The sequence below is a fragment of the Symphalangus syndactylus genome, chromosome 4 (assembly GCF_028878055.3).
Source record: "Symphalangus syndactylus isolate Jambi chromosome 4, NHGRI_mSymSyn1-v2.1_pri, whole genome shotgun sequence".
Lineage (NCBI taxonomy): Eukaryota > Metazoa > Chordata > Mammalia > Primates > Hylobatidae > Symphalangus > Symphalangus syndactylus.
In genome coordinates, this window is record NC_072426.2 from 161,302,126 (window position 1) to 161,316,899 (window position 14,774).

A 14,774-nucleotide genomic window follows, 5' to 3' on the forward strand; every position below is an offset into this window, starting at 1 on the left:
TCTTCATCTCAGTGTTTCAAATAATTATCTCACTTCCGGCTCACTTATCTGACCTGACCCTGACTTTTCCGGTAGAGCCACTTCCCCCAATTCTCCATGTGATTCAGCATCAAGACGTATTGTGACTTTTCCGAGTGTCTATCTTTACCAGAATATACTTATTCACATCTTTTTTTTTTTTTTGAGACGGAGTCTCGCTCTGTCGCCCAGGCTGGCGTGCAGTGGTGCGATCTCGGCTCACACCTGTAATTCCAGCACTTTGGGAGGCCGAGGTGGGTGGATCTCTTGAGGTCAGGAGTTCGAGACCATCCTGGCCAACATGGCGAAACCCTGCCTCTACTAAAAATACAAAAATTAGCCGGGTGTGGTGGTGGGCACCTGTAATCCCAGCTACTCGGGAGGCTGAGGCAGGAGAACTGCTTGAACCCAGGGAGGTTGTGGTGAGCTGAGATCCAGCTACTGCACTCCAGCCTGGGTGACAAGAGTGAAATTCCGTCTCAAAAAAAAGGAAAAGAAAATTTTAAAATATTCACATTTTCCACAACTCCTCCTTCTTATCCACATAAAATATCTATATAAATTATTATTCCCTATTTGGAATAAAACATTTTAGGAAGTCCTGATACGCACTGTCAGTAATGGGATGTCTCTGTTCCGCCTGGTGGCAAGCTCACATCTAAAGTCCTGCTTTCATTCCTGATTATACCTGATTCTGCAAATGTTTTCAGAAATATACTGAGTTCCCAACCTAGTTCTAAGGACCCCGGACTATATTTCTTCTCTAATTCCCCAACCTTATGATGCATATGCATTTGTTCTCATTAATGTAGGATCTCCCCGTTATTATCATTCATGATTCAGGTGAAGTGCAACCTCGTCCACTACACACAGGTGCTGACAGTTACACAAATGCAAAGGCTCTGGATATTAAATCAGGCTCCAACTCCTGGAATGCTTTTTATTGGGTTTACACAAATTCTTTCAAAGTCTTGTTCTCCAACTTTCTGGTGTCTCGTGGTCTTGGATTTTGCACACAGAATATTAAGGGCTAACAGCAGCATCGCAAGAAGGACCACGTTGTGGGGAGATGGTGAGGGAGTCTGGACTTGTGTCTCCGTTTGGGATACAGAGGGAAAACACAGGCCTGAGAGCTCCTTGGAAGGCGCAATGGGAGAAATTGTAAATGAGGGACATCTCGGTCACATTGTAGAATGAGATCTGCCCGTGTTCGTAGTCAAGGAAAACCCCAACTGTGTCCAACTTCTTTTCCAGGAAGAGCCTTTTCAGAGGCGGGAAGACCCAGAGGGTCCACTCGGTCCCCATCACCGACCCCGTGAGCAACACTTTCTCTCCGGAAGCTCTGGCCGTGCTGCCCTTCGTGTCTGCAGAGCCGCGGTATATGCCCACTTGCCACCTGGCTGCCTTTTCCACATCCACCTCCCAGTAGTGCCTCCCTGAGGTGAAGCTCTCCGCAGCCAGCACCATGGCACTGAAGTCCAGTCTTTCTGGGTTGCCAGCCCCCTCCTGCTGCCCATGTCTCAATCTCATGGTTCTCAGGTCCTCAGATAGTGCCAGGCAGGGATGAGCTGTTTCAGGATCCAACGTTAAATGTCCTACCAGGAGAGAAAACCCTCGTTAACCCAGGAGTTCACCAGTGCCAATGCCAGAGACATGACTTCTAACACGCCCGGGCTTCCCACTGAGTGCGTACAAGTCCCAGGCCCAGACACGGGAGAGGCAATTTGGGAGGGTCCAGGAAAAGGAACCTGTAAATTTCACTTCAATATGGACCTCATGGAGGAAAAAGTCCGTAAGATATGGAAAGGGGCACAGTTTATTTGAGCAGGAAGAATAAAACAAAGAAGAATGGGCTAAGGAAGGTTTAGAAACACCTTCACCCGGCCAGGCGCGGTGGCTTACAAGGTCAGGAGTTCAAGACTAGCCTGGCCAAGATGGTGAAACCCTGTCTCTACTAAAAAAATGTAAAAATTAGCCGGGTATGGTGGTGGGCGCCTGTAATCCCAGCTACTCAGGAGGCTGAGGCAGGAAATTGCTTGAACCCAGGAGGCGGAGGTTGCCGTGAGCCGAGATCGCGCCACTGCACTCCAGCCTGGGCAACAGAGCGAGACTCCATCTCAAAACAAACAAACACACAAACAAACAAAAAACACCTTCACCCCAGAGGCTGTCAAACTGTCCTGGTGCCAAGTTCCACCCAGATATCACTTGGGGCCTAACCCTGGTCTTCTATAGATCTCCAAGCCTGGAGTGGCCAGAGGAGTCGGCTAGCGTCAACTCATTCATGGCCCTCCCAATGCCGCACTCTACACATCTTCAATATCCCCACAGGGTGACACAGAGGCCTGGAAAGTGCTGATGACACGCCGTGGACATCAGGCAGTACATCAGAGAATTTACCAGCGGAGGACAGAACACCTGTGAGGACCCTCCAGAAACTCATGCTGAGAACATGCAGGCTCAATGAATTCCTCATATCTGCGTGAATATGCCTTCTTCCTATCTCTGACTGTTCCTCTCATCTCTTTCTGCCCAACCTCTAACTATTGTGATCTTTCAGGGCTTGGTCCTGGGTCTTCTTCTTTCAAGTAGTATATTCTCCTTCGCTGCCCCCAGGTAACTGTGCATAGCTTCAGTTTTAAACATCTTCTCTGTACTTATGACTCACTCCATAAACAGCTAAATGCCAGTCGGAAAAAACACAGGAATTTCAAACATAATACACCCAAAATGGAACTTCAACGCCAGCCCTCTGCAGTCTCTACTTCTCAGTTCACAGCTCCCTTATTGCTTCAGTTGTCTAAGCCATAAACCTGGAAGGCCTTTATTTCCTACTTTGTGTAACATGGAATCCAGCTTAATTTCTATTATTTGACTGAAGTAAATTTAATTAACTTAAATCTCTGAATTTGAAGCCCAATTCACATTATTAGGGTGGTCTCAACAGCTACATGTCTTGAACTTTAAAAAAATTGTCTGAGACTCTCAGTATTTCCAGGAGAATGGCAGAAACAAATGCAAATTATCTCTGGAAAAATGCACAGCTGTGGCCGGGCACAGTGGCTCATGCTTGTAATCCCAGCACTTTAGTTAGGCCAAGGCGGACGGATCGCTTGAGGCCAGGACTTTGAGACCAGCCTGGCGAAACCCCATCTCTACTAAAATTACAAAAATTAGCCAGGTCTGGTGGCGGCTTGTCATCCCAGCTACTCAGGAGGGTGAGGCAGGAGCATCACTTGCATCTGGGAGGCGGAGCTTGCAGTGAGCCGAGATCGTGCCACTGCACTCCAGCCTGGGCAACAGAGCAAGACTCATCTTAAAAACAAAAACAAAAAAGGTTGAAGAAGAAAAAACAGGAAAATCTCAAGAGAAAAAGAACTTGATAAATTCAACATTGATTCATAAAAATTCTTAGTAAACCAGAAATAAACAGGGACATCCTCAATTTGATGAAAGGCAGCCATAAAAAAAAAAAAAAAAAACTATAGCTAGGGCCAGTCGCGGTAGCTCACGCCTTTAATCCCAGCACTCTGGGAGCCCGAGGCAGGCAGATCATGAGGTTGGGAGTTCGAGACCAGCCTGACCAACAAAGTGAAACCCCGTCTCTACTAAAAATACAAAAATTAGCTGAGTGTGGTGGCGCACGCCTGTAGTCCCAGCTACTCAGGAGGCTGAGGCAGGAGAATCGTTTGAATCTGGGAGGAGGAGGTTGCAGTGAGCTGAGACTTCTCCATTACATTCCAGCCTGGGTGACAGAGCCAGACACCATCTCAAAAAAAAAAAAAAAAAACCCACAAAACAACAACAAAAAGCCCTATAGCTGTATCAGAATTTAGAGTGAAAGACTTAATGTTTTCTTTCTTCCTAAGATCGAGAATAAACAAGTATCCACTCTCACCACTTCTATTTAACACACTGCAGGTCTGAGCCAGTATAATAAGGCAAAAAAAAAAAAATGCAGAAAAGGCTTACAGACTGGAAAGGCAGAAATAAAGCTCTCTATACTCATATACTGCATGACTTTGTAGAAAATCCCGAAGGATCTATTTATAGAAATCCACTGTCTAATGAGTGAGTTTTGCAGTTATAGGGTACAAATGTCAATATATATAAAACAATTCAATTTCTATATACTTGTAATGAACTAGAAATGAATGAAATGTCAATTAGAAATTGCTATTTTAAAATACTGTTTACAGTGGCAGTAAAAAACATAAAATACTTAAGGATACATCTCCAAATACATATAACATTTTATGCTGAAAGTGACAAAACACTGATGAGAGAAATCGAAGGCCTAAATAAATGGAGATATTTTGTATTCCTGGACTGAAAGCACTAAATATTGTCAAGATGTCAATTCTCCCCAAATTGATCTGCGGATTCAATGTTACATCAATAAAAATCCCAGCGGTCCATTTTGAAGAGGCCAACAAGCTGATTTCAAAATTTATGTGGAAAAGCAAACAACCTACAGTAGCCAAAACTATTCCGAAAAAGAATAAATTTGGAGAATGCACAGTACCTGCTTTCAAGACTTCCTACAGAGTTATCAATCAAGCCAATGTGCTATTGGCAAAGGGACAGAGTCAACCATCAATAGACCTGTTAGAGTCACAAATAGACCTGATCACATATACCAGCTGATTTTCAACAAAGGGGCCAAGTAAATTGAATGGACAAGGGTAGTGTTTTTAACAAATGAAACTGGAACAAATGGACACACATGAGTCAAAAAATAAAAATAAAAGGTGGGGGGAGGAGAGGGTTTGCACCATTCTGTGAACTGTATACACATATTAACTCTCAGTGGTTCATAGGCCACAATGTAAAACCTAAAACCATAAAACTTTTAGAAGGAAATCTTTGTTGGCTTTGGCAAAATTTCTTAAATAAGACACAAAAAGCAGAAATCATAAAAGAAAAAACTTGATACATTGAACTTCATCAAAATGCAAAACCTCTACAATTCAAAAGATAGTATTAGGAAAATGAGAATATAAACCATACTGGGAGGAAATATTTGCAAAACATATCTGATAAATGAATGCTAAACAGAATTTATAAAGAAATTATAAAACTCAAGAAAGATACAACCCAATTTAGAAAAGGGGTTTGTACATGTATTTCAAAGTAGAGAGACAGTGAAAATAAACACATGAAAATATGCTTAACATCATTAGTCATTCTGGAAATGCAAATTAAAACGAGATACCACTACACACCTATCGGGTTGGACGTAGTAAAACAAACTGACAATCCCAAACCCTGGTGAGAATATAGAGTCACTGAATCTTTCACACGTTATCGGTGGGAAGGCAAAATGGCACAGGCAGTTTGGAAAACAAGTTTGGCAATCCCACCCTTAGACAGTCAGTCAAGAACTACGAAGCTGTGCCCACACAAAAATCTGCTGCTAACATTTACAGCACAGAGCTGGAAACAACCCATGTCCATAGAATTGCAGAAGGATAAGTAAATTATGGTATATCGATACAATGGAATATTATCAATAATAAAAAGGAACAAACTACTGATACATGAAGCAGCCTGGGCGTTCTATATGTCAACTGCAGTATGCTGTCAGCCTCAAAAGGCCACACACTGTAGAATTCCATGGATAGGACGCTCTGGGAAAGGCAAAGCTATAAGGATGGGAGATATAAACCCTTTGTTATACGTGCTGAATTTCTCCCCCAGAAGTTTTAAATTTTTAAGCAGTGGAATCTGCCTGCAATCATGTTTCATGGCTGGGGAACTGGTAAAGAATCTGCAGCCGGGCATGGTGGCTCACGCCTGTAATCCCAGCACTTTGGGAGCCCAAGGCACACGGATCACCTGAGATCAGGAGTTCAAGACCAGCCAGACCAACATGGTAAGACCTCGTCTCTACTATAAATACAAAAAATTAGGCAGGTGTGGTGGTTCATGCCTGTAATCCCAGCTATTTGGGAGGCCGAGGCAGGAGAATCACTTGAACCCAGGAGGGGGAGGTTGCACCAAGATCACACCACTGCACTCCAGCCTGGGCAAAGTAAAACTCTGTCTCCAAAAAAAAAAAGATTTTGCATGGGAAGAGCTTTCATATGACATCATACAGTTATTTTTTTGATCCTTGTCTAATATGTATAATATATTAAGCTCTCCAGTCTCCTAAAATTTTAATTTTTTTTATTTATTTATTTAAGACAGAGTCTCGTTCTGTTGCCCAGGCTGGAGTGCAGTGGTGTGATCTCAGCTCACTGCAACCTCCGCCTCCCGGGTGCAAGCAATTCTCCCACCTCAGCCACTCAAGTAGCAGGGACTACAGGCATGCGCCACCACAACCGGCTAATTTTCGTATTTTGTGTAGAGATGGGAGTTCACCATGTTGGTTAGGCTGGTTTCAAACTCCTGGTCTCAAGCAAACCGCCCGCCTTGGCCTCCCAAAGTGCTGGGATTACAGGAGTGACCCACTGTGCTGGCCTAAAATTTTTAAACTACTGGAATTTGTTTTCATTTATGGCAGGATGGTCACGTGATTCTCAAATACAGAACAGTGTCCTGTGAGCGTTCACACGTGTCAACTTACTCTGTAGTACTCTGAACATGCTGCTGAGTCCTCTTATGTGGCATAAACTCAGGTCTGTGATATGAGCGGGCTCCAGATGCACAAGCAACAGTGACTTGCTCCTGAAGAGAAAGGACAGCCTCAGTCATCTGCACAGACCACAGGCCCCTTGGTCTAGTGGATGGATCTCATTACATCCTACCAGCAAATGCAATCTCCTTATCCCAATCAACATCTTACTGGACTCTGATTCTCACCCAATTGTATCCAAAATGAAAACTCACCTTTCTAAAGAGTATTTTGCATTCTAAGGGAAAGAAAAGAGACCAGGTTACTACTGGGTTTTTGAGCTGTCTTTTGCAATCTGTGCCCAGGAAAATATCCTCTTACAATGAACTCAATTTCCATGTCATTTCTTCAGCTTCATCATGCTAGTTATCAGATGAACAAATTCTAACATGGAAATAGAAAAAGTCAGAAAAATGCATGAAATCATTTTGTCATAGTCCCAAGGGAAAGGTTTTCGATCCCTCAACCCAGCCATCTTACTCAGAGCCCTCATTTCTCAGTCTTCAGACGGGAGCATCTATCAGCTTTCCACGCAGGGGGTGGCCAGAGTTGAGCAGGTGAAGTGGCCGCTGGCTGGGAGGGCAGTGGGAGCCTGGCAGAGCCACACCCACTTGCATGCTCAAGAACTGAGCTGCTTCCTAAGGATTTACCTGCAGACGCTTTCCAGATGAGCGCATTCACTCGCAATTATAAGCCCAGGAGAGGGATATGGACAGTCTTAAAAAGACAGTAAGGCCAGGCGCAGTGGCTCATGCCTGTAATCCCAGCACTTTGGGAGGCCAAGGTGGGCGTATGAGCTGAGGTCACGAGTTTGAGACCAGCCTGACCAACATGGTGAAATCCCGTCTCTACTAAAAATACAAAAATTAGCTTGGCATGGTGGTGGGCGCCTGTAATCCCAACTACTCGGGAGGCTGAGGCAGGAGAATCACTTGAACCAGGGAGGCAGAGGTTACAGTGAGCCAAAATTGCACCACTGCACTCCAGCCTGGGCGACAGATCGAGACTCCATCTCATTAAAAAAAAAAAAAAAAAAAAAGGTAACCCACTTTCTGAAAGGCAACGTATGTTACTATACACAATTCAAAATTTGCAGTACTTACCATAGACTGAGTAACTTCTTCACACCAGAAATTCATTTCTCGCAGTTCTGGAGGCCGAATTTCAAGATCAAGGCACTGGCAGATTCAGTGTCCGGTGAGGGCTCCATCCCTCCTAGGTAGCCTCCATCTCCAGCCTCCATCTCCACCCAAGCTGAAGGGGTGAGGTCTTCCTCGGCCTCTTTTATAAGAGCTCTAATCCCATTCACAGGGGCTCTGCCCCCTGGCCCCACTCACTACCCAAAGGCCCCACCTCCCAATACCATCACCTTGCAGGTGAGGATTTCAACATATATATTTTGGAGGGACACAAACATTCAGACCATAGCAGATAATCTCACACTTGTTTCAAGATTATCACAGATGACTATATATTTTTTTTTGCCAGAAAGTCTGTGAATGTTAGCAACCACACATGTATATGTGTGTGTACATATACTTATTGTCCAAAGATCAAACAAAAAGCAGTCTGCATCTTTCTTTTTCACTTAACGAGTGCTTGAAGATACTATTTTAGTGCCTATAGAGCTGTTTTATTCTTTATGATTACAGAGTATTTCATTGCATGGATGTATCATAATTTGACTAATCAATTATTAACCACACTGTGTCACATCTCAACCCTAACTTACTGCTGATAATTTTAAGGTGAGAATTCATCTCATGAAGCAGCTCCACACTATCCCACGAAGCTATGACCATTCCTAAAGCTTTTGGCAGCTGAAAAATAGTCGTGTAGCCTTCTTTTGTGGTTGAAGGTAATTGGATATTGTGTTCTGGCAGCAACCCCTAACGAGTACTGTCCACTTCTCATTTCTCAAATACTGGAATGAATTTTATTTTCTTTTTCCCAGCATCTTACCTTGAGCAATGCTAAGGCGCCTTCCCCACACTTTCTCTCAAGCTCCACGATGAGCTTTCGGAGGCTGCAGATCTGTTTAGAAACCCTGGCTTCACTCTCCTTCAGTTTCTTCATGTTCTCTCTCCCCACATGGCCCAGTCTCTGCAGAAGCATCTCTTTGTTACTATTCAACAACCTCAAGTTCAGGAACAAGAGTTCGGTAACTTCTCCTATAGATTAATTCAACCATGTCTTTAAAAACCTGCTTTTCGGTTGGGCGCGGTGGCTCACGCCTGTAATCCCAGCACTTTGGGTGGCCGAGGCCAGTGGATCAGGAGGTCAGGTGTTCGAGACCAGCCTGGCCAACATGGTGAAACCCGGTCTCCACTAAAAGTACAAAAATTAGCTGGGCATGGTGGCGGGTGCCTGTAATCCCGGCTACTCAGGAGGCTGAGGCAAGAGAATCGCCTGAACCCGGGAGGCAGAGGTTGCAGTGAGCCAAGACCATGCCACTGCACTCTAGCCTGAGTGACAGAGCAAGACTCCATCTCAAAAAAAAAAAAAAAACAAAAACAAAAATAAAAAATCAAAAACAAAAATAAAACCCCTGCTTTTCTGCCTGCTACCCCAGGAATAGACATAATTAGGCAAGGCCATGATATTCTTCTGTTGAAGCAGGATTCCTCTCAAGAAACAGTTGATTCTTTGCCCCCTATTATGTATGTTTAAGCTGATACAGATGTGTGTGCACGCAGCCCTTACTCACATTAACACGCACCTAAAACATTTCATGTTTTTTCTGTGGCTGTTTGTTCAGAAGGTTCCCTATTTTTTCATTCACTTGAAATCCATTAAAATTAAGTTATAAAGATTAACAAATAAGAAATAAATAATTATGTTACTGATATCTGTTTTCTTTTTATCCTTCCAAGTATACTTTATGTAGGTAGTCAGATAAGCAACATGCGTATGTTATTTAGGGGGAAAAAACATAAACATAAGTGATAGTTTATTATATTTGATTACTAATCCGACAACTTACTTTCTTCTTAGAGAACATTCCTTATTCATATACACAGAACCATGACACCATCTTCACATGCTGAAGAGTATTCTTCCATGTATGTATGGAGTACACTTTGTGAGTCTTCTATTGACAAATACAGGGTGTTTCTAACCTCTTGCTATGAATAAATGTTATAATTGTAATATCTGCTGCTCAACTGCTTAACATGAACAAGACAGATTTAATAAGCTTTAGCAGACTGTCTCACTCAAATCTCACAATAATTTTATAAATTAGGGGCCATTGTTATATCAGTTTACAGCTAAAGGAACCAAGTCAAAGGTTAAGCAGCAGGTCGTAGGCCACCCAGGAGCCAGTAAACAGCTGACTCAGATAGGAACTCCATTCATCCGGCTTCTAAGGTGAATTCTAAACCATGGCTCTACACTGGAACTCAGTTTCAGTGTTGCCTTACCCAGGTGTCTTTTCTATGTGTGTAAGTATATTTGAAGCATAATACAGTAATATGTGTACAAATATATTTACAGGTATATTGTGCTTTATTTATGTCTTTTTATATGTATGTCAAGATAAATTCATAGAAACGGAGTTGCCAGGTAGGTATATAATTCATTTTAATACATGTGTGGTTGTCACTGGCTATGTTACTCTGGAATTGACATAATGTTCAGCTCTTCTTTTTCTCATTTCTCAAATATGAGGATGTTGTTGTCAACATCTCACCTGTAGCATTTCCTGGAACATCTCCTCTAGCTCGGTGGCAAGGTTGATCACTTGATTCGGAAGGGCTTCTCTCAAGTTCAAGTCAGATACGCATTCCTGCTGTCTCTGGAGATTCTGCTCACACTCTTCATTCAATAACCGGAGTCTCATACTATACTCAGACTCAATCATCTTTTTAAAATTTTGTTCCTCTTCCTTCCTCATATAGACATGGTAGACTTCAGGTTAAACATGATGGATTAACAACACACACACGTTATAATACATACATATATATATATATGTATATATATCTTACACTGACCACAATGTATTCTTTCCATCTCTAACCCCAATATAAAGACAAGGAAGGCTGGGCGCAGTGGCTCACGCCTATAATCCCAACACTTGGGGAGGCCAATGTGGGTGGATCACGAGGTCAGGTGTTCAAGACCAGCCTGACCAATATGGTGAAACCCCGTCTCTACTAAGAATACAAAAATTAGCTGGGCATGGTGGCACGTGCCTGTAATCCCAGCTACTCAGGAGGCTGAGGCAGGAAAATCGCTTGAACCCGGGAGGTGGAGGTTGCAGTGAGCCAAGATTGCACCACGGCACTCCAGCCTGGCAACAGAGCTGGACTCTGTCTCAAAAAAAAAAAAAAAAAAAAAAAAAAAAAAAAAAAAAAAAAGACAAGGAAATGAAAAGTACAGAAGAAAAGGAATAAACCCAAAGGAGAAATGGAATTTGAGTCAACATCAGCCAAGACATCAACACAATTTTAGAACATAAAATGCAGACAAAGAAGTGTTCATCAATAAGGAAAAACTAAGGAAGCTACAGCCTCTATCAACAGACGAGGAGACCAGGACATTGGAAAAGGGCCAATGGGATTTGCTGACGTTGGGTAAGAGTTGTGGGAAAAAAAGGAGTCATGGACAAAAGACACCGAAAATTTTAGACTAAGCAACTGGAGGAATGGAATTACCAAAATATATAATCTATGGAAAGGCTGGATTCCAGAAGTGAGGAGTGTGCGTTAGTTCGGGACGTGATGAATTTGATTAGTCAATTAGACATCCAAGTAAAGACAGTAAGTAGGAAATTGGACATGAAGTCTACTACCTTTTGGAAGTCTGAGCTAGGGATATATATTTGAGAGGAGTCATCTTAGAGATGCTTAAATAGCATCTCTATTAAGCTATTTAAGATTCAATGAAATTGTCCGGGCTCACGTCTGTAATCCCAGCACTTTGGGAGGCCAAAGCAGGTGGATCATGAGGTCAGCAGTTTGAGACCAGCCTGACCAACATGATGAAACCCCGTCTCTACTAAAAATACAAAAATTAGCCAGGCATGATGATGGGCGCCTGTAATGTCAGCTACCTGGGAGACTAAGGCAGGAGAATCGCTTGAACCTGGGAGGCGGAGGTTGCAGTGAGCCGAGATCGCATCACTGAACTCTAGCCTGGGCAACAAGAGCGAAACTCCGTCTCAAAAAAAAAAAAAAAAAGATTCAATGAAATCAAGATTTATCAAGAACCTGACCACTTCTCACCACCGCTCTACCCGTCCCCCAGTTCTCTCCCATCATCTCTCCCTAATTATTGCAAGTCCCTTTGCACGTCTCTCCACCTCTGCTTTTACTATCTTGTTTTTTTTTTTTTTTTTGACGGAGTCTCGCTCTGTCGCCCAGGCTGGAGTGCAGTGGAGCGGCTAATTTTTTGTATTTTTTAGTAGAGATGGGGTTTCACCATGTTAGCCAGGATGGTCTCAATCTCCTGACCTCGTGATCCGCCCGCCTCGGCCTCCCAAAGTGCTGGGATTACAGGCGTGAGCCACCACAACCGGCCTGCTTTTACTATCTTAATGTCTATTTTCATTTGGCAGCTAGCATGTTTCTATGAAAATGGAAGTTAAATCATGTCAGTCTTCTGTTCGAAACCTTCCAGTGGTTTTGAACCTTGTATTTCATTGAGGGCTAGCCACCCTAAATGACTGACCGCCTTCTTCTGATCTCATCACCTACAGCCCCCATTTCCTTATACAGCTCCAGCCAGATACATGGCAGCCTCCAGGCCTTTCCTCTGCCTAGAATATTCCTCCACAAGAAAACTGCATGGCCCAATCCCTCACCTCCTTCAGTGCCACCTTCTGAATAACAAGGTTCTGATCACTTTATTTAAAAGCTCACTCCATTGCTTTCTTTCTCTCCTAAAAAAATCTTTTTAAAACACTTCCCATGTAACATACTATACATTAAACTTATTTTGTTTATACCCACTAGAATGCAAGTTCCACGAAAGCAGAACCTTTTTTTTTTGTTTTCCACTGGCAAGCCCCTAGCACCTTGCATAGTCCCTGGCAAACAGTGGGATCTCAGTATTTGCTGAACATGCAGTGCTTGGAACTGAAAAAAAAAGGGGGATCAGCTGAAAAATTCTTACCTAGCCAGGCAATTCTCCTCCACTATCTTCCCTAACTAGGCATTTATTTCCTTTAAAAATTGAGGGAGAGAAAAGACCCAGAATCAGGGATACCTTGCACAGAATAGGATTAAATATGAAGATACAGGCTGAAATTAGATGTGAAATATGCCTAACAGGTGGTGAACCCTCAAATCTGGATAGCAATTCTCAAATTGCTCTTTAAAGAGTTTCAGAATTTATGTGGCAACCAGAAGTACAAGAGATGCTCATTCTCCTACATCATTGTTATAAACGGTGTCGTTAATCTTTTTGATCATTGCAAATAGCATTGCAAATGCCATTTTACTCACCATATAATTTGTATTTCTCTTACCATCAACAAAGTTGAAATTCTTTCAATGTATTTTAAATATATTTACACTTTCTTTTCTGCAAACTCTTATTTGATCGTTTTTTAAAATTAAGTTTCTAGTCTTTTCCTTACTGACTTCTTTTATTTTTATTTTTTTTGAGATGGAGTCTTGCTCTGTGGCCTAGGCTGGAGTCCAGTAATGTGATCTCGGCTCACTGCAACCTCTGCCTCCCGGTTCAAGCGATTCTCCTGCCTCAGCCTCCCGAGTAGCTGGGAATACAGGCTCGTGCAACCATGCCCAGCTAATTTTTGTATTTTTAGTAGAGACAGGGTTTCACCATGTTGGCCAGGCTGGTCTTGAACTCCTGACCTCAAGTGATCCACCCTCCTCAGCTTCCCAAAGTGCTGGGATTACAGGCCTGAGTCACCATGCCCAGCCTCCTACTGACTTTAAAGAGCTTTTTATACATTAAGATATTAGCACTTTTCCTTCCTATAGATTTCACGTTTTTCCTGCTTTGTGATTTGTCTTTTGACTTTGTTTATGATACACTATTTTCTAACAACATTACTGGTAATTTTCCCCCAAGAATTAAGATAAGCACTCACTGACCTGAATCATCGCCATTCTTTCTCGCTCATCAGTCAATATGCTTTTAGCTGCTTCTAGTTTCTCCCTTGATGTGTTCAATATTTCCTGGAATAACTTCTATAGAGAAAGCACAGAATTCTAGGTGAGATCATTGATTTAGAACAGTTGGATTCCTAACCTTAAACAGTCAACGACTCTGAGTATATATTTTCTTAGCCTTTAGGTTGAAGGTTCAACGAACTTATCTAATATTCTATAATAAACATCATCTAAGGTAATGGTTTTGGAGGACCAGAATGTCTGTCCATTTCATCCACATAGGAGTTGGCCAGAGTGTTTTGGGATTTGCGTGAATCTTACCCTGTAATTCTCAGCAGCCTCTTGTATCCCACACACCATGTGATGTTTGTGCTCCTGGGACTGGCAGCATTTGCTGCAGAGTGTGATTTGGTCAACATCACAGAACAGCCGTGCTGGTTCCAGGTGTGTTTCACAATAGGCATCTTCTGTGATATTGTGCTGTAACCGAGGGCTGAGCCTTTTGGACATCCTGGTAGGGGTCCCTGGTTGAAGACTGGACTGTTTGCCTCTACTGAGGTATTTCCCTGCACTGTGAGTGAGAAAAAATGGTGGCTTCCTTTGTTTTCTGGAGCAGGGACACACACTTGGCAACTTCAGGGTCCACGAAGATCCAAGGAAATAAGTCCACGCAGACAGAGCGGGTCGGCGCTCTGGACTCCTCAAATCCAACAAACTTCTGGCAGCTGCCTGCTTGGGGAAAAGACAGAGTTAGGCCAGTGTTCTAAGACCAGCGGGTCTCCCTCAGGTCTTCTGACAATCTTGAGCAACAGGCTGAAAATTAATTACAAGGAACACCACTCACCTATGAGTCATTCAGGGGAAAACAGTGCTCAAAAGGCATCGCGCTAATTTCTGAAGGAACTTCAGGACTAGAGTGAGGTAACAGAGTACGAAAGAAGTTCACTGACAGAATTACAGAAAAAAACCACAACTATCTGAAAAAGTTATTAAAATACTTTCCCTCTGAGAAACAGGTCTTGCTCTGTCTCCCAGTCTAGAGTACAGTGGCGTGA

The 14,774-nt window shown here is 42.9% G+C and overlaps 1 protein-coding gene across 4 annotated transcripts; it reads right to left on the reverse strand.

The window, feature by feature from the left end:
* Nucleotides 1-927: 927 nt before the first annotated feature.
* On the reverse strand, nucleotides 928-14,451 carry TRIML2 (tripartite motif family like 2). Of its 4 annotated transcripts, none has more exons than XM_055276672.1 (8): nucleotides 14,041-14,448; nucleotides 13,702-13,797; nucleotides 10,329-10,523; nucleotides 8,600-8,740; nucleotides 7,741-7,815; nucleotides 6,853-6,875; nucleotides 6,590-6,690; nucleotides 928-1,613 (listed from the first exon to the last, which is right to left on the reverse strand). In XM_055276672.1, exons 1-8 carry the CDS (start codon nucleotides 14,227-14,229, stop codon nucleotides 1,042-1,044), a joined length of 1,392 nt encoding a protein of 463 aa, XP_055132647.1. In that variant the 5' UTR covers nucleotides 14,230-14,448; the 3' UTR covers nucleotides 928-1,041. The 4 variants fall into 4 exon arrangements, with proteins under 4 accessions (XP_055132647.1, XP_063494550.1, XP_055132648.1 ...); XM_063638480.1 differs by having other exon boundaries at nucleotides 10,329-10,546; nucleotides 14,041-14,077; XM_055276673.1 differs by lacking the exon at nucleotides 7,741-7,815 and having other exon boundaries at nucleotides 14,041-14,451.
* Between the last annotated feature and the right edge of the window lie 323 nt (nucleotides 14,452-14,774).